This window comes from Convolutriloba macropyga, chromosome 14, assembly GCF_964194025.1.
Source record: "Convolutriloba macropyga chromosome 14, txConMacr16.3, whole genome shotgun sequence".
Lineage (NCBI taxonomy): Eukaryota > Metazoa > Xenacoelomorpha > Acoela > Convolutidae > Convolutriloba > Convolutriloba macropyga.
In genome coordinates this window covers 13,533,950-13,554,317 of record NC_134481.1, presented here as the reverse complement: position 1 = coordinate 13,554,317, position 20,368 = coordinate 13,533,950, and the positions used below count along the sequence as shown (strand labels likewise).

At 31.8% G+C, this 20,368-nt stretch overlaps 1 protein-coding gene across 3 annotated transcripts in view; it reads left to right on the top strand.

The window, feature by feature from the left end:
• LOC142353355 (neurexin-1-like) overlaps nucleotides 1–20,368 on the top strand; it is a 218,456-nt gene that overhangs the window by 88,807 nt on the left and 109,281 nt on the right. For all 3 annotated transcript variants that reach the window (XM_075405588.1, XM_075405586.1, XM_075405587.1), the window contains 2 exons: nucleotides 7,338–7,753; nucleotides 17,255–17,548. In XM_075405588.1, coding sequence (XP_075261703.1) covers nucleotides 7,338–7,753; nucleotides 17,255–17,548 — 710 coding nt within the window. The remainder of the gene's footprint in view (nucleotides 1–7,337; nucleotides 7,754–17,254; nucleotides 17,549–20,368) is intronic.

The following is a 20,368-nucleotide window of genomic DNA, read 5'->3' as shown; positions in this document are numbered from 1 at the left end:
TTGTGAGTTTGGTTAGAATTTTGTTGTCTGATCATTGAGTATCGTGAACGACAGTTTTCATTGGCTGCTAATGAAAATTCAATAAATAAGTAATTGCTTCTGTTCATAGCAACCATTTTAACAGTTTTGACAATTTTTTTTCAAAAATAACATGTTTTGTTTTTCTAGCTGTTTTATTGTTAGTCTGAAACAACGCTCTCATATGCCTTCTTATGCAGCATGCGTGGCCAATGTTTTAGCAGAACTTTTAGCTTTCTTTCAAATTGACTGCAATGCCAAGTTTTTGAAACGCTAAACAGATTTTATACGTATTGCCTTCATTTTTAGTTATATTGTCCTTTTTGCAGCCATTAGAACTGCTAAAGTATATTTGGATCTCTTCCGTTTGTGACCAAAGCGTAACAAAGGGAAGGGGACATAAATGGAAAAGTCTCGGACATTTTATGTCTTCTATAGTTTTTCAGTTTGCTGTGAGGATATTTGCATATAATTATGCGCCTTTCTTACTTTCACTTCAATGACTTTCCAAATGATTCCGATTTTTTTCCAACTTTTCTTTATCTTTTGCCTATTTTCGCTTTGTCTGCTTATGTTTGATGTGTCGGAACGCATTCTAGGGATGTTTAGCAAATATTTTTAAGCACTCGTATTTTTTTAATTCGGATTGTTTTAACACGAGATGTTGAAAAATGATTTTTTCTTAATGTTTTTTGATTCTTTGTTCTTTTTTGCTGGGCTCTTTTTACTGGTTTCATTTCAAGTTACTGAACCAGCGATAATGGTCAGTTCATTAGTTAATTGATCTCTTTGGATTGTGATTCAGGACTGGTTCAAGTTTTTTTGTTATTTTAATTTTCTGATCAATAATTATTTTTAATGAATGGACCAATTGAAGTTTACGAAAACATATAAAACATTTGCTGTTGATGGTTTTTATTGCTTCGAAACTATGTGTTTTCGTCTTTTAAGATCAGCTCATAGTTATCTTTATATTTTTCATGCCAGCGAGAATGCAGTTTAGATTGGTACTTTTGATCACTCTGAAGTTGTAAAGGAAAAAAAACGAGTACGTTTAAAACATGAGTTTTCAAACTAGCTTTAATAAGGTGAAGTGAGAAATTGTTAATTGAATAAAATTTCGGTTTCGGACATGGAATTTTTTGTTTCACGGGTGTTTATTTGTCTTGTGTTTTCAACATTTTTTGTTGACTGGTATCAATCTGATATATAGGTTTTCTGCTTTGCAAATGAATCAATGGACAGCTAGTGTTTTTCATGATTTTGACACTATTGTTATTATAAAACGATAGTAAATGTTTGATTTAATGAATGTTTGATAAATGGACCTAATTAACGGGTTGAGTTCATAGCTAATGGTTTTCAAGATTTTAAAACTCCTTGAGTTAACCACGTTAAGGATAGGAAGACTAAAGTTCTAAATAGAGGTTAAGTTACCCAATTTAATTGTTTCAGTTCAAAGCTGATGCTCTCTATTGTTTTGAAAATAAAAGGTTTTTCAGGAACTATCGATGTATCTTTGATTTCAGCGTGTTTTCATTGATCACTTTGTTGTCTTACCCCTTAGACTCACTAATGTTAGGCTTCAGACTATTTTTAATCGAATTAAAATAATTGTTTTAGTTCAAAGCTATTTTTTCTCCTTATACACTTTTGGTTTTCAAAAAAAGTGAATTTTGACTAGTATTCGCTGTACCTATTGCTGTGTTATCATTTAATATCCTTAGTTAAAGGACTCAAAGGCTGCTTTGTAGGTTTTAATTCAAGTCAATGTTGATTCAGTCCGTGTTTAAAGCTTTCTCTGATTTTTACAGAGTTTGTGAGTTTGGTTAGAATTTTGTTGTCTGATCATTGAGTATCGTGAACGACAGTTTTCATTGGCTGCTAATGAAGATTCAATAAATAAGTAATTGCTTCTGTTCATAGCAACCATTTTAACAGTTTTGACATTTTTTTTTCAAAAATAACATGTTTTGTTTTTCTAGCTGTTTTATTGTTAGTCTGAAACAACGCTCTCATATGCCTTCTTATGCAGCATGCGTGGCCAATGTTTTAGCAGAACTTTTAGCTTTCTTTCAAATTGACTGCAATGCCAAGTTTTTGAAACGCTAAACAGATTTTATACGTATTGCCTTCATTTTTAGTTATATTGTCCTTTTTGCAGCCATTAGAACTGCTAAAGTATATTTGGATCTCTTCCGTTTGTGACCAAAGCGTAACAAAGGGAAGGGGACATAAATGGAAAAGTCTCGGACATTTTATGTCTTCTATAGTTTTTCAGTTTGCTGTGAGGATATTTGCATAAAGTTATGCGCCTTTCTTACTTTCACTTCAATGACTTTCCAAATGATTCCGATTTTTTTCCAACTTTTCTTTATCTTTTGCCTATTTTCGCTTTGTCTGCTTATGTTTGATGTGTCGGAATGCATTCTAGGGATGTTTAGCAAATATTTTTAAGCACTCGTATTTTTTTAATTCGGATTGTTTTAACACGAGATGTTGAAAAATGATTTTTTCTTAATGTTTTTTGATTCTTTGTTCTTTTTTGCTGGGCTCTTTTTACTGGTTTCATTTCAAGTTACTGAACCAGCGATAATGGTCAGTTCATTAGTTAATTGATCTCTTTGGATCAGGACTGGTTCAAGTTTTTTTGTTATTTTAATTTTCTGATCAATAATTATTTTTAATGAATGGACCAATTGAAGTTTACGAAAACATATAAAACATTTGCTGTTGATGGTTTTTATTGCTTCGAAACTATGTGTTTTCGTCTTTTAAGATCAGCTCATAGTTATCTTTATCTTTTTCATGCCAGCGAGAATGCAGTTTAGAGTGGTACTTTTGGTCACTCTGAAGTTGTAAAGGAAAAAAAACGAGTACGTTTAAAACATGAGTTTTCAAACTAGCTTTAATAAGGTGAAGTGAGAAATTGTTAATTGAATAAAACTTCGGTTTCGGACATGGAATTTTTTGTTTCACGGGTGTTTATTTGTCTTGTGTTTTCAACATTTTTTGTTGACTGGTATCAATCTGATATATAGGTTTTCTGCTTTGCAAATGAATCAATGGACAGCTAGTGTTTTTCATGATTTTGACACTATTGTTATTATGAAACGATAGTAAATGTTTGATTTAATGAATGTTTGATAAAAGGACCTAATTAACGGCTTGAGTTCATAGCTAATGGTTTTCAAGATTTTAAAACTCCTTTGCGCCTTTCTTACTTTCACTTCAATGACTTTCCAAATGATTCCGATTTTATTTCCAACTTTTCTTTATCTTTTGCCTATTTTCGCTTTGTCTGCTTATGTTTGATGTGTCGGAACGCATTCTAGGGATGTTTAGCAAACATTTTTAAGCACTCGTATTTTTTTAATTCGGATTGTTTTAACACGAGATGTTGAAAAATGATTTTTTCTTAATGTTTTTTGATTCTTTGTTCTTTTTTGCTGGGGTCTTTTTACTGGTTTCATTTCAAGTTACTGAACCAGCGATAATGTTCAGTTCATTAGTTAATTGATTTCTTTGGATTGTGATTCAGGACTGGTTCAAGTTTTTTTTTGTTATTTTAATTGTCTGATCAATAATTATTTTTAATGAATGGACCAATTGAAGTTTACGAAAAAATATAAAACATTTGCGGTTGATGGTTTTTATTGCTTCGAAACTATATTTTTTCGTACAATTCTTGCGTTTTTCAAATTTGCCTGTAGATGTTCTTTTTCTAGTCATATAATCGCGTCTCAATAATGACAGGGTCCGATGGAGGCCTAAGCGAACATATTTAATTATGGGTATAGCTGAAAATTCAAAGAAAAGTTTACTTCAAAAACTGCCAAAAACTGCACTTCACACAGTTTTTTTATAACTTTTTTTATCAGTGTCGATGAATTGCAGACATAGTCACTAGTATGCTCTAGGCAAGCTACTAAGTATACCGGGAGATACGAATTTATCATTTAGTAGAGATCAAAATATGAAAATCAGAGCTCTCATTCAAAATATTTATTGGAAGAAAAGTCGGCAGCACAAACGTTGCAGGTACTAGTACGGCTGAAACAAATGCTTTAAAACACTTTGTTTGAAGGCAACTAATTACAAAAGTACGATCATTTTGCTTTATATTGAAAAATTGATTCAAGAGCTACACGTTTGAACAAAGAATGAGTGATAGGGGTGCGGGGGGGGGGGGTCGGAAAACTATGTGCAAAAGCACTTTACCAAACCTCTTTGTTCGTCTATGATCCTTATTGATCTTAAGTCTTCACAATACTAAATTCTTTGGTAAGACAAACAAATAAAATTCAAATAGCCCAATGGTTGATAAAACCGCACTATGAGCAGTAATTGCGCTCCAAGGTGTATTTTTAACATTTTTTCAATAGAAAAGGCTAGGCTGAAGTGAGTTTTGAAGAATTTCAGTTGAACGTCCTGAAGAGTGTTTTACAGAGAATAAGCTATGATTTGCCCTTGAACCAGTGCCAAGGATTTGGAATGAAAAGTTCTAGGAAATTTAAAACCATATTTCTTAGTTAAACATGACAATCTTGCTTCGTCATCGTCATTTTTTCTTTCATTGGAAGCTTCATATCTAGTACTTTTTTCATGTTTTTTAAACTGTGAACAGTTACTTTGTTTGTATGTTTTAAATTTTTGTCCTTTGAAACAGATTTATTTGATCATGAGGTGAACACAATTTTTGCCCTGATGACAACTTTTTTTCGGTTTGGTGGAAATTGGTAACTAGTTGTTAACTATTTGCAGTTAAAGTTGTTATGAAAACTGACGCATTTTTTTGTTGAAAACAATAATCAGCATGGCATCCAGACAAACTAAATGAAACCTCTGTTGTTCTTAAAATCTTTAATAAACTTCTGTCACTTTCCTTTTATAGATCTATTAAACTCCGCTAGCAGAAATGAACTATTTGAGTTTATTTGAAACATCTAGTAAATCTTGGAATGATCACCGCTATTTTCTCAATAGCGGTTTTGAAGAGATTATGTTTAAGTGACCAATATTTGTTGTGATCTTTTTGGTTTAGTGAAAGTTTAAATAAACTTGATTTTCACTTTGACACCGCTCTCTGCATCTTACATGCAAACATTCTGAATTTTTTAAAACAACGTTTCATCACACTCTTTGAATCTATGGATCTATTATATCCCTTTTGCTCACCCAGCCTAATGAACATAAAACTTTTACGCCTCTCCGGCACACCTGCTATTTTTTGTTTACTAGAAATTAACGTTGTATATAGCAACACAAAAATTGTATTGGGGGAATAAAAAACACTTGGGGGCCCAAACAAAATAGAGCCCTCTTTTTTGCAGACACTATTTAGTTTTCTCAATAATTTGCCATTTTGCATAAAATAATTTATCTCTAAGCATTTTAGTTTTTTTAAAATGATTTTTTTTAATTTTGGAGGAATTTTGTCATAATTTATCTGGAGAAGAATAAAAACGAGTAATATTTAAAATTTTATACCAAATTTTTAATTGATTTAGTCCTGTTGCACGTTATAAACAGCACTTAAAAGGGCGTTGATACTGCCAAAAACTGTCGTTAGGACAAGTGCTGGTCGCAAAATCTACGCTACGCTTTTATTGAAAAGTGTTTGAAAAACGTTGCTTTTTTGGAAGTAGTTTAAATAATCGTTATTATTTGAGACATTTTTGAGACAAGTTTTTTGAGAAATCTAATTATTTGCCTTCACGCTAAAAGGTTAGCTGAAAACTCATAAGCTAACATTAAATAATACCTTTCTCTGGGAAAAAAAGAAAATTGATAAATTTTATATTATTAGATCTTCAACATCACACTTAATAAATGCATTTGTGTTTTCATTAGATTTTAAGGCTCTGAAGGCCTTTAATTGACTCTAAATGAAAAAATAAACACCAAGATTCTTTTCAAACTCTAATCGGAGTCAAATTTATTCTTCAAAAAATTCTTCATCCAAATGTAAACTTTATTATTGATTCAGAATTGTAAACATAACAACCCCCCACCCCAAGATGCTGTTTTTAACCTCTTTTCAACCGCTTTATTTACAAAACTGCAAATGCAGCTATAGATTTCTGCGCTAAAACATACATTTTTCATTTTTGCATCAATTATAAACAACCTAATTCCAATTGCAAACGAAAATGCTTCCTTTATTGGGTTATACCGAAGCGCACGGAATAATTCGATACACATTAAGCGAAAATCTTGTTTGAAACTCCCATTTTTGAGAGACATGAACAAAAGAAAGGTAAATTTTGAAATTTTGTTACACAAACCCATAGTTCATAGTATTACCCTTTTGAAACTGTCAGAATTCAATCTATAACCAGTTGTTTGAAACCGCTGATTTTAAATCTGGTTATAATTTTGTTAAATTTAATCATTGTTAATTATCTGTTGGAATTTTATGAAGTAGATTGACAACCATGACACCACTAAGTAATAATTAAGTGAGTATGTAAATTAAGTTCGCATGTAACAAAAAGAACTTAAGTTCGAGTATTTTTGTGATTCTTTTGTTTCCCAACCATGTTTTCGACGTTTTAGAGAAGAATGACTTATTGGAGAAAATTTAAACTCTAGATTCAGTGACTTGACGATTTTTTGCGATCCGTCCGGGCATGCGTTTGTCCTTCCCGTATTGTACTTAATTTTAAGAGTTATTCAGAACTGATTCACACTGTTATTCAAAAAGTAATCAACACTGATTCAGTGTCTGTTCATGTCACATTTGGCTCTGAGGTTCTCTGCCCGGGTCGAGGTTTTTGGGTAAATTTTCGTAAGAAATGCGGTGAATGCGGTGAATTTTCGTAAGAAATGCGGTGATTGCGGTGAATGCGGTGAAAAAAATAATTCACCGCTTTTCACCGCATTTCTTACAAAAATTCACCACCAAATTCACCGCATAGATCATGATTCAGACTCTGTACAGAAATTTTTCGGATTCAGTATTTGATTCAGAACTGATTTATTTATTGTTTATAAAGAAATAATTTCATTAAATTTCAATGTCAAATAATTATAAGGAATAAAAATGTCACCATAATAAAGTACTTAATATTACAGACGCTGCCAAACTGCGTTCAGTTTTGAGATTATGTCGCCTTGGTAGTTTTGGCTGGGTTTTGTTCAGCTCGTGCCTTAAAAGGAAACAGAAGCGGTCTTTAATTCACTTAAGTCGGTTTTGATGTAGACTTAAGCACCCTTTTGTCTCATTAAACAGGCAACTTCAGAAACTTATCCTCCGCTTAAATTGAGATTACAGGCAGAATTTACTTTTAATTACTCTTCACTGTTTTTTCGTTTAGATTTTTCCCTTTCAAACTCAGCAAAACAGACAACATCAGGAAATACACATCAACAAACCTTTAGACTCAAAGGCGAAGGATACTTTTCCCTAAATTCTGTTTTGGAATCGGAACTTCGTTCGTTTTTCTTCCAAGCCGAGTTAAATCCCTCGCCGGTGGTCGGGGGAGTGTTTCTACACATCATAGCAACACGTGAGCAGATCACAGCTACGATTATTCCAAATTTGAACATTATTGTGCTTAAATGGATGCCAAATGTCGTGTACAGTAATATCAGCCAATCAGAAACGGACACGTCATCTCGTCTGCATCGGCAGCTAATCGTGCCCTATCAGGAAAGAGGAAAACCTGACGAGAACTACACGATAACTGAGGATTCGTGGGTTCAGATACGAGTAATCAGAGAGTTTAAAAAGGTAAGAAGATCTTTAACTTTAATTTTCGTTAACCTGAATCTTTTTCACGTTAAAATTTTTGCTAGAGAGTTTTGGTTTATATTCCGATTCCGTTATGTAGCAAGGCAGTTACGTGACTTAATTTTTGATCCAACGATCCAAATTTATTTTTGTGTGTGCTACTTTATGCTTGTCCTTTTCCATCAGCATAATTTTGCCGCCGGTTAATAGTTGAATTCTTTTGTGGAAAAAGATACCTCAGTGGTTTTACTGAATTTTTAAAAAAAAGCCGAATCGAAAATTGAAGAGACATATGTTAACTTTTTTAGTTAACTGAAGAAACTATTGAAATACCAAAAACTTTTCAGTTTTCTGGCCTTTTGATGCCTCATATACGCAATACGGTGAATATTTTGAGTATCTGGTCATTAAAAAAATCTCTAATGAGAAGATGCAATATCACATTGCAGTTTCAGTAGCTCTTTATTGGCAAGATAATAAATAACGGCGCCAAATAAAAGCGATAATCAAAATTTGACTAAAACATTTCGAAAACAATTGATATCTCAGACGTCAAAAATTAACCTACAACTGCAGCCAATAAATTTATAAAATTAAACCGCACTTTAGGGGCAATGGAATTGTTATTATTGAGACTAATCGACAACATGGGGAAAAGGCAACAAAAACATCAAACTATAAAATTTACCAAGATTTTTTTCGAAAAAAAGTGTCGAAGTCATAAAAACCACTGGTATCAAATTAAGCGACTAAAAAGATTCATTTAAAGCCTTGGTAGCAGCGGATGAAACGTTTTATTATTGGATTTACTGATAAGACAACAAAATGCACTACCAAAACAGGCAAAAATCAAAAGTTGTTAAATTTTGTCCAAAAACAAATAAAGTCAAAGTTGCAAAAGTCACCAGTTGAAGACTTAAACCATTGATTAGATTCTTCAATGTCTCAATACCAAGCAACAAGATTTTTCATTTTGATATTATTGATGATAGGACAAATATTTTTTGACACTAATGTATAAAATCAACAAAGAACAGACGATACTGGCGAAATTCAAAAAAAGGGTTTTCTTAAAAATAATAATCTTCGAAATAGGTCAAAATAACATTCGGGCTATGTGCAGAGGTGACTAACTTCATTCACCTATGCATCATTATCAATCGATGAGACCTGCTAATAATGAGGTTAGGTGACAAAAAACAGAAATAAAAATAAAATACTCAGCAATGCAATTATTTAAAAAAGTCACTAATTTCAATACAAACAATTGGTTTTAAAAAAGCATTAGCTGCCGGTTCAAGAATTTCATATGGGTGCAGCTTATGTGGAATTGTTTGAAAGCAGTCCAGGAAAAAACTCCGAAAAGAAGTCAAAATACAGCACGTGTAACAAAAAATTTGCAACCAAACATTTGTTCATAACCAAAATCTCACTCAACTTTGAAGCAAAAGGGAAAAATTACGACGAAAATACAAAAGTTATTATGCCCCGTTTAATACTCCAGAGAGACTGAAAATATTTTTCTAATTTGACTTTTCTTCGACATGAAAAACTCGAGAAAAATTTTGAATAGATTTAAAGAATCAGAAAGCGCATAAAAAAAAAACAAATTTTCGAATGGTAAAAATGGGCAAACCAATTATTTTCATCCACAATGAAGTTTTAATGAGTGAAAATTGCTTGTGTTCCATAAAATTGTTCGTTCTTGCAAAGTCCTTGGGTTCTAAACTTAGTCTGCAACAGATAATTTCTCGCTTATGGATCGAAAAAAACTTAAAACAGCCCATTTCACTTCAACGTTTCCAAATCTGTCGGATATTAGTTTCTTAGCAATTAGCATTTTAAACTACATACGCTCTATTTTGATAGTGTTGCATTACAAATTTCGAACAAACCGACAATACACTCCTCAAGATTACGTACGGAAACCAGAAGCAGTGATCAGTAAAACACTGCTCAAGAAGAGTTACGATCTGTACTCTGACAATATATTTTTTCTAGCTTGTGTGAATTTTCTGACCGAATTGTGATGATCGAAAAAGTGCCTTCTCTAAAATTGTACAAAAGTTTATTGATCGTTCATTCAATTTTTTGTTTTTGGTAATTTTTCAATCCTTTTTTCGTGGCCGCTCCTATTTCGACAGCGTCACAGGTCATGTAGAAAAGATGACGCAATAGAAGGTATCAAAATGTTTTTTAACCCTACCCCTTTTTTTGGATATATCCTTTGCCCTTCCTGCTTAGGCTCAGATCCAAAATAGTATTAAATTGAATTTGGAACAGGTTCTAAAAAATTCACTTTTGTTTACAAAAAAAATGTTTCAATCGAGCTCTTTAAATTAAGTATTTTTTACCTAATTTAAGGTTATTGTAGTCTTAAGGTGAAATAGAATTGTAATCAGGTGAAAGAGATAAAGTTGTTAATTTTTTGTTTTTGAGAAAATCAGATTAAAAAGGGTGGTATCAGGGATGTTGTTTTTGGTGCATTCTGCAGCAATCAGATTGAATCATATATCGTAGAAAAATCAACTTTTCAAGCTGTTTTGGTTTGTTTTTTTGTGAACAAATTGAATTTCTATTAAAAAGAGTCTGACGCTCTTGACTTTAATCGCAAAAAGCACCCCGAAAGTTTTACGGAATTTATTTTTTAACATTACGGTTTTTTTGTCAATCTAATAATCGGTAGCCTTTCAAAGCATCAGAAAGTAAATGTTTTTCAGCTAAAATTTACATCAAAAAATTTTCAAAACTGAAAACAAATCCAATACGATTTTTTGCAAGAATAAAACACAATACATTAAAAGATGTTTTTTTTCAACCTTTTAAAACAAGGAAAAGTCAAATTTATCAGTCAAAGTAATAAAAGACATTATTGGATGCTTGAACTATAGAATTGGACACATTTTCAATGAGTGTGCAGATCTGACAATGTTTACCTTTTAGTTTAGCAGTCCACTCCAATCTATATCGCAATGGTGATTGTAAATTCATTGCCTTTTTCCTTTTTACTTACTTTTTTTTCAAATGAAACGTGATGTTTTTTTTTAATAAATGATTTTTGAATTTACCATCTGCACGTGTTTCTAGTTCAGTGATAAAAATGCAGCATTTGTTTGTTTTCTACGTGGAAAAAGTAATTATATATCCGGCTTCCTCTTCTGGTGTTTCTTTTTTCTCTAGTTCGTGTTCAGATGAAACTCAGTTTAACGAAAAAACACATACATCCTTCGTTTGAAGCACTTGTTAAATACTAATTGTTTTTGTGCCCGGGTCAAAGAAAAAACTTCTTTGCAATTGTCACCTTTATTTCTATAAGACATAAATGTTTGGCTTTCAAACTTTAAACTTTGGTTTAAGTTGTAAAACAAATCTAGAGACCATTTAATGATGCACATATCCTAATAAAGTGACATGGTAACATGGTGTTTCTGATAATGACAATCTATTCTGTCCAAACAAGAAAATCCTAAAGGGAAAAGTATCATCGTGGCAGATCTGTTTGGCATCTTGTATGGTAATATTTCTTATTATTACAGGTTTTGGATGTGTGAGAAATGGCGAAAGATTTCAGTTATTTTTGTAAACTTCAATTAGTGATTCAAAGTAGTCAGCGATTTGAAAAAACCGTCTGAGAACTTTAAGACAAAGTTGTAGGCACACTATTTCCACCAAAATTGATGGGAAACGGTTTTTCCCTTGTTACTTACGGACAAGACAATTTGTTTTGTTGACTGAGAATTGAAATAATTCTAATCCAAATTGACCTTTCATACAAAGTCATCTTTCTTCTACTGGAATTAGAGTCCCTGCGTTAGATTCTCAAAATCAAACTCAGAAAGTCTAGCCATTATTAAAAATATGGTTAATTAATTTTTTTGTATTTTGACACTTCGTCGGGAAAAAGCAAGATCTCTTTAGGTGCGTACCTTTGCTCTCAATTATTATATCATTGAACAGTTGAAAATTATATCAAGTAAGACTTAAGCCTAAATGCAAAAATTGAATATCGATATAGTCTTTTTAATCAAAGATAACCATTTAGAAATATGTCTTGAACTTACTCTTTTTTATTGTTAAAATACGATTTTTTGTTTCTTAGTTTGAAATGATAAACTATTACCTAGAAAATTTCCGTAAAATTTTATACAGGCATTATTAATATTTTGTAATGGAGACTTTATACGAATAGATCTTGGGAATATTTTTAAGAGAATCATTAATATAAGTGCTTGATTGTCAGGATGATCGTCTTTTGTTATAAATTGTGTGTATCCTACAAGATAACAGCACGAGTTTGACTGCGGTTGCGTTTTTGATGTGCAGTTTTTGTTTTCTTGCTTTAGAACTATTGCTTTTAATTTTGAAGACGAAAAGAAAGTTTGTTCTAACCCCCTTTAGTTAGGGAGGAACTATATGCTGAACTGTTTTTTTTTATCTTCAGTCAAATTTCGGCGATTGATATATTCATTGTTCATAGTGGTATCACTTTCAAAATCAAAAAAATTTTTGAATTTTGCTTTTTCCGAGGTACTAAGATTGTTCCAAGGTCTATTCCGGTGTCGAAAAAGCTACTAAAGAAACACCTTAATGCTTTCAGTAGATTTATTGCGGCTATTCGCCCAAATAAATCGATAAGTATCCAAAGCTTATCATTTCATTATCTTATATTCGGATAGTAATGGGGCGCTGGACTATTTTTTATGTGTTTTTTCTTCTTTTCTTGGACGTTAATTACATACCAGAATGATTTCAAATCAGAGCTCATTTATTGATAGGTCAAATTTATACATGAAATTGAGGGCCAATGAACATAAATATACATGAGATATAAATATTTTGAGATAAAAGATCGCAGTTTTTTGTCTTCTGCGCCGTTTGTGTAAAACTGCTTGAAATTTTTGGCTTTTGTTCGTTGTTATTTTGTAGTCTTTCTACCCAGTCTCACCAATGAAGTGTCCAAATGGCTTCCTAAGCAGTAAAAATTCATTATATTTATCAGTTTTTAGTTGATAGTTTGTAGTTGTTATGACTTGTAGATTTATAAGAGTTTATAGTTTTATAAGAGTTTGTTTTCAGAAACAAAATTACACCGAAATGCTTTTAAAGTACTTGTATAAAATAATCGGTGGATTCCAAGCATAACATACCCACTGCACAGTCATTAATTTTAAAGCGATTGTTTGCGAATGACGTAATTTTGTTATTTGATGATTCCATCATTAGTTTTGCAAAACTCGCCGCCACCATTACATTACAACAGATGAAATAGTTTTTTGATAATCAGATTTCAATTGTGTTCTTTGCCTTCAAGTAGTTTAAAGTTCTTGTTTATTATTCAAAAAGTATTTATTTTCTTGAAGTTTTCTGCATACATTACTATTATTTTGTATAGAAGACTGTATATTGATATATCTTGCAAACAACTATTCAGATAACTGATTGATTAACTATTTGCCCATTGCAAAAACTTTACAGAGTCGTACAAGATATCAATGTGTGTTCGACTACGGCTGTATTTTTCATGAGTATTTTTCTTTCTTATTTTCAGAACTTTTGCATTTAGCTTTGAAGTTCTAAAGTACATTTGTTTTTCTTTCTACACATTTCATTTCTCATGATTTTTGCAAATTATTATCTAGTATTGCGCAATTATGAAAGAAAAAATTGAGGTAAAATTACAGCTTTAAGCTCCTGCATCCAGAAATTTAGAATTGTCTACTTAAAGTAACCGTCATATCCAAAACAATATTTTGTAACGTCATAAATTTTATCGCGTTAGTTTGCGAATGACGTAATTTGTCGCCTCATCGTCATCCGCTTCTCAAAAAATCACCGCCAGCAGTTCATTACAACAGATGAAATAATATTTTGATCATCAGTTTTCAATTCTGTTCATCGCCTTCAAATCAATTTTTCATGCTGTTCATATAAATCGTAAACTAGTAAAGGGGGAAAAATTTAATAAATAATCACTTTACAAATATAGGTACAAAATTAGGGTCAATTTTTGACATCAAAAGGGAGCGGCAATCACTTAAATATAACTGAAAAACGCTTAATTTCTGTTAAAATCTTAAACTATTGAAGATAAAAATGAGAAATTTATCTTTTGATCAAGTCATTGTTTATTTTTGCCACTTTGATTCGTAATAAACAGAAAGAAGTGATACAAGCAATTAAATTATTTAATACCTTCATTTAAGGTTATATTACAAATATATAATGTTTAGCGGTGATTGCTAATTTAACCCATTATTTTAACCCCAAAACTTTTTTCCCAATTCCACAATTTATAGACCATGTGATTGTTCAACTCTCGAAGTTTCAAAGGTAAACGTGATATAAGATTCAATTTTTAAAGGATAAGGTTTAAGTTTGCGTTGTAATTAATTCTTGCTGGCATATTTTCTCAAGGTTAACTTGGCTGTTCAGACAATATACGTGTAAGCTTGTTTTCGTTGTTGTTATTTTGCAAAAGTGCGTGTTTTTCTTAACCATTGAGAGATTTATGTTTATCCAGTTCATTTACTTCTCTTCCCCAATCTTGAAGTTCTTATTGTTTATGATCAAGTTTGTAAGTGTTTTATCAACGTTTTCCTTTATCTCTTATCGGTCACATAAATATTTAAATAGCAACTCAACCTTCACAAGAGTCAGCGCTTCAGATTTTTTTAGCATTTTTTTTAATTTCGAATGTTTCTACGCAATTAACTGTTCCAGTTTCATTTTTCATCGCAGCTTAATGACCCAGCTATTTACTCATTTCAACTATATTGGCGGAACTTGACACAAACAAATATTTGGAGTTTCCTTTCAAAGCTCCAATTTCGAAAAAAAAGTTAAATTTTATATGTTTAAAGATATCTTTTCAGAAAATGAAAAATATCTCTACATCACTCAGATGCAAAATATTTAGTTTTCTGTTACAAAATCAAATTATCAATCTCTAACCAAAAACGGCTGTGCCTAAAACATGTCAAATTTATGGTACGTTGTTTTTCTGTTTCTTTCGATTGCGTTGTAAATGATATTATGGAAATTGTTCGTCAGATTCCATACAAAAAAGACGCACTCATCGGAAAAACAAAAATAATTATCTTAGCTTGATTAATTATCTCTCAGCTTGCAATTCATTTTTGACTAACTACCAAAAACTGTTAATTCGCCAAAACCGAGCACACAAGTAATGTTTTTTTGGGTACATTACAGCTTGAAACTGTCATGTGGCTCAAAGTTTGAGCCTCCACATGCTTTAGTGTTCAAGCATTAGTAATCTGGGAGGTTTCAAATTAGGTTCAATTGTTTTCATTAACAGAAATATCATAATTTCTAAGATCATGGGGCACAGAAGCGTTGCCCACGCGTCAATGTTAATCCATAAATTCTTTAAAACTGTTTTTCGCTCGCTTATAACCGGGTATTTTTTTTATAACAATCGCCGATCTCCTGTTTTTACGCACTTTATTAATATTTACTCTCATGGCTGCCAAGAAGTTTCCCCAACTGAAACTGAGTTGTTTGTTTTTTTTTGAAATTGTCTTTTATTGAATTTTAGGATTCTAGTCCATTATTGATTTTTTCATTTAATTTCAGTGGAAATAAAAATCTATGATGCGGTGGTCAAATCGTCTCAATCTTATGACAACTTCATTATGTTCTTCCACTGAAACGAGCTGACAGATAGAATTCAGACAATCCTTTTGTGAGAAAAACAGTTATAATGTTGATTTAATTAATACCTAATTTAGACTTAGTAAAAGACACATCATTTCCAATGAATGACCACAATTTATCAAACCAATGATCTATAAAATACCAAAGAAGTACTATATGGCGTCATTGTTTTGTATTGTGATCTAAAAGAACTTACAAAAAAGAAGAAAACGGCGACGAAATAATAAAAGGCTTCTATCTATTAATCCAATCCGGATTTTTTTGAAAATTATTTTTTCATGATATTAACTTCTCTAAACGTTAATTCTCTATTTTGTTTTTTTTCAGGAGCTTTTATTTGCCACCATTTTTGCAACAAACGTTTATAGTAGTCATCAAAGCATTCGGAATTTGAGCATAAACATGTAATTAGTGTTTTTTTTTGTTTTTGACAACTAGGGGTACCAAAATCGCCTAGATCAACAAAGAATTATTTTTAAATCTACAAAACCTAAAAACGCATTGATAAATTACCGGGAAAGGATTGTAAGACATATACATATTGGTTTAATGGACAAGACTCATATATAATTGAATGAAATTGAATATTTGAAAAAAATATATTGAATAATTGAAAAAATTTAATTGCCTTTCTCGAAAGAAATGCCATCAGTACCGTTAAATTACAAATTATCAGAGCCGTTAGATTAAAAATACAGTAATTAATTTATCAAAAAACGATTCTGAAAAGCATAAAGAAAGTACAGGAAAATTTTTATGAAAACATTTAGAATTGAAATCATTACCTTCATTAACTAGATATTGATAATAATCGATTTTGATGGAGGGCGTTTTGTTAGATTGTCGATTAAACCACGAAAAATTATAAACTATAAACAGATATCATGATATGAATTCTTACGACAGACAAAGAGACTTGCTGTTGATGAAAATAAGGGAAAAAATGAAAAAGGCAATAATAAAAGGCAAATTTTAAAATTCGACAAAGAAATTAAAAATTTAATTTTAAAAATCCTGAAACTGCCGAATCAAGTACGTGAAAAGTTCTGTTTTCTTTTGAATGTCGACCATGGCTGAGCTCTTTCTGCAAAATGAAAAGACAATTGAACATAACAAAGAAAGACAAATTCAGAAAAACATTAAAATTTTCCTTAAAACCAATACCATCAAAACCATGGGCTAAATATTCAGTGAATCAAACAACTGACATTATGCTTTATTAGGACATTTTATCAGATAGATTTAAGTTTGCAACAGTCTGAAGAGAAACATCTGTAAAAAGATTATATGCTGTCTCACACGAAAAAAAATTCTCTCCAAAAATTTTTCATACAGAAATATCTCTTAAAATTTCTAGGCCATTGAAAAAGTGTCCGGTTGGCGCAAATCAAAATAAAAAACTCGGATCTATTTTGTTTTGCTACCCCAAAGCTTTTGTGTCCCTATTTATAATTTTGTGTTGTTATGCAGCACATTACTATTTAAAAAATAGGATGAGCGCTTGTGGGCTGTATAAGTTATACGCCCACTAAATTGTTGTTAGACTTGAAAATTTTGTTTTTATGGGCTTTAATATAGTATCCTTCTCATTTTTCTAAGTGGTGTAAAATATTTCGAGTTTTCGCTGAAGGAAAAAGGATGACTTGCAATATAGTTCCTTACAACTTTTGTGAAAATTTTGAAAAAATAGGAATTTAACGCTTCTGTAATCAAAAATTCTATAGCAAATACCTCTGCTCACTACCCAAATTCCGCTCAAAAATAAGGAGGCAGATATTTTTTCTGTTGCAAGTTTCAGTACAATTTTGCCCTTTTGTTTTTGTTTAGATATCAGTTACAGTAAACAATTACTTACAAAGGAGCATCCCTCTCCCCATAGAAGTGTACTCTGACGAAGACCAGAATCTGTACCAGGTGTACAAAAACCCTGGACAACTAGCCAGTCAATCATCTTCTTCAGAAATATTAGCAGCCAGCGCAGATGGTAAGGAAAAGGTGATTGCTGATTTTGACCCTGGTGGAAGAATGGCGTCTATATACGTGGGTGGGACTCCAGCTAATGACACCGAGGATGTCTATCATTCCTCAACTTCTAGAATGTTCTACGGGTGCATGCGGAGGGTAAGAGGTTCTTGAAAAGTTCACGAGTTATTTGTTCATAGATAACATCATGTCATCCAATTCTTAGAAAAATTTCAGGTTAGGGGTCTCAAAACGAAGTGACGTGAGGCCCTTACTGGCAACTTTTTTTTGTCAAAATTCAAGCTCAGTTTCAGAGCTGGGACAAAAATATTGATAGTCACGCCAAAGGGTAGTGAATGAAAAAAAAATAACTGTGAAAACCCTTTGGCTTTTTCGCTTTCACAGGGAATTATCGCTTTTGCAATTGTCCCTCCAAAAAAACTCATAAAAGTCCGTTTTTTCCATTTAGTTCAAATTTCAACGGCAGGGGTTCAGATTGTGTCAGCATTATATAATTTTGAAATGCACAGTTTTTTGAGCAGAAACATGAATGGGTTACCAAACTCGTCTAAAAACACATGAATCGTCAATTCTTGGGACTTGAGCTATCGAAAATAAAATAGTTAAATCGATTTTTTTACAAGAGAGGCAGCTGATAAATTGTAGTTAATTGAAAATAATTGGTGCCATATAGATTATTAGGGCAAATCGTCTTTTGCTCGTTATGTTGATTCAATGTCAACACCATTATAGTCAGAGTAAAGTTTGGGACCTCTGCGGGTTGCGAACCCACAATCTCTTAATTGATTGAAATCCTGTGCTCTCCACTGAGCCAACTGGTCCACACTGCGAGAGTCTTACTATGCTCTTTTATACTGAGCTCTAATTTCAAGCTTCATCTTATGATCACAACTTACTAACTAGAGTGTATACTCTAACATAGATTACAATTTATTTCAGCAAATCCTTTAAAACCCTATGTATGTGTAACGTAAGATGAAATCTTAGGCCAGAATGACAAAAATTTTTTGCCTATGCCAGAAACTTGTGAAAAAAACAAATAAAGACTCCGTTGTATCGCTATTTTCATCAGTTTTCCGTTTTCTGATTTAAGAGGTATTATGGTGTAATGATTCACACTTAGAACAGAAAATGGGCGCGTATTAAACATTTTTATAATTCTGTTGATGTATACATATTTTTAAACACTGCCCTATATTGTTGATAATTTTGTCAAAATTGCACCAAATAACTACTAAAGTGTGAAACAGACTGTCAAATATGTAAAATTTAACAAATTAGACTCAAAAAATTTTTGTCCATATCTTTAAAAAACAAATTCTTTTTTACTCATTATTAAAATTTTAAACAGTTTTATTTCCTGCACTAATATATGATCTGAATCGATCAGAGTCAAATAAAGTTGACATCACCGTTTTCCACTCGCTGAGCAAATGCAATAATATCTAACTTCGAGCCCTTCTCAGAAATAAAAGTTTAAAAACACAATACATTTTTTACTAAGAACAATACATTAAGTTGCCGCTTCTGGAATCATCCTGTTATGTTTTCTCAGAAGTTGAATACAACGATACTGTTCGGCAGTGTCACTATATTTTTTCATAAAACTGAAAGTCTTGTTAGCACTAAAAGTTTTTTTTTCGAGAGATCAATGTCTTCTACAGGTCACTTAATTATTTTAGTTAATATTTTTAGTAATTTGGTAAGCTACAAAAAACGCTGTCATCGTTTGAAAGTACTTTGTGGCACATATTTTAGCAAAATCCAAAATTCGCGATAGAACACATATATGCAGTTTGTTTTTATGGCGATCATAACCAACCGCTGTACATAATTTGGCTTATTTTTCTCAGCGTATGCAAATATTAAGAAAATTAAGAAGTCAGCATCCTCTAGTCTGTTGTTTCCTCTAGTTCTTAGTTTTTGTAGAAGAAAGGTCTTTACGGATTTTAATACTGGGCAGTTGGCATAATGAAAAAAATAAAACTCAATTGTTCCTGCAATTCTTTAATATTAAAACCAACTTTTTAAACAGAGCATTTCTAATTTGTTTTTTTGCTTCTCTGGCATTGCTGCAACAGATCTTTAAGTCATAACTGAGTTGCCAATTAAAGTTTCGGTTTCCATTTCAAATTGTTAGCGCTGAATGTTCAATTGAAGCATGACAACTGAACTAAACTGCTTTGATTGAGAAATATTTTCTTGTGAATTGCAGCAAGTCGTCACGAAAGTATTGTCAGTGGTCGATGGGGTAACTGAGGTTGTCGGCACAATGGTTTTTATTTTCTGTTTTATCTTGATAGTTCTAGTTTTTTTGCTTGAGTGCATGAATAGTTAACAGTCTTTTGTTGAATGCAAAATGCTTAGGTTTAGTTTGGTTCATTTCAGACAAGCATTGTTTGAACATCTTATTCATCGGCTGGCACTTAACTCATAGAAAATTGGATTATTTAGTATATAGTTTAATTCCTTTTTAAACTTAGAGCGACAAACATTTTTTTTTCATTATAAGTTCTTTCCCTTTTCGAATTCTTTGAAAACCTTAGAAAGGTGTGAAACACTTTCTCATCAGCTTGTTTACTGATGTGTACGTATTGATCCTTTTGAATTAGTAAAATCTTGCTAAAATTCCTCAGTTAATCATTTTTTTAAAAATTTTTTTACTTTATGAGATTGTTTGGATTGTTCCTAATAGTTTCCTGTATGGATTCTTTAAAAAAGTTTCGCTGAGAGACATCAATTTTTCATAAAATATATGACACTTCACTCCACGAGATAAAACGCCGAATGACGTCTAGAGAAATTTTCTTAATTGTTTTTTGTGCGTGATAGCTATTTGCACGTTATTAACATCGTTTGGTTAGCTTTTGGTTGAAAGATTTGTTTATATACGAATGGCATCATTTAAAAATGCCTCTGGAATCGCAAGTTATAATTTAGGCAAGAACGTAACTAAAC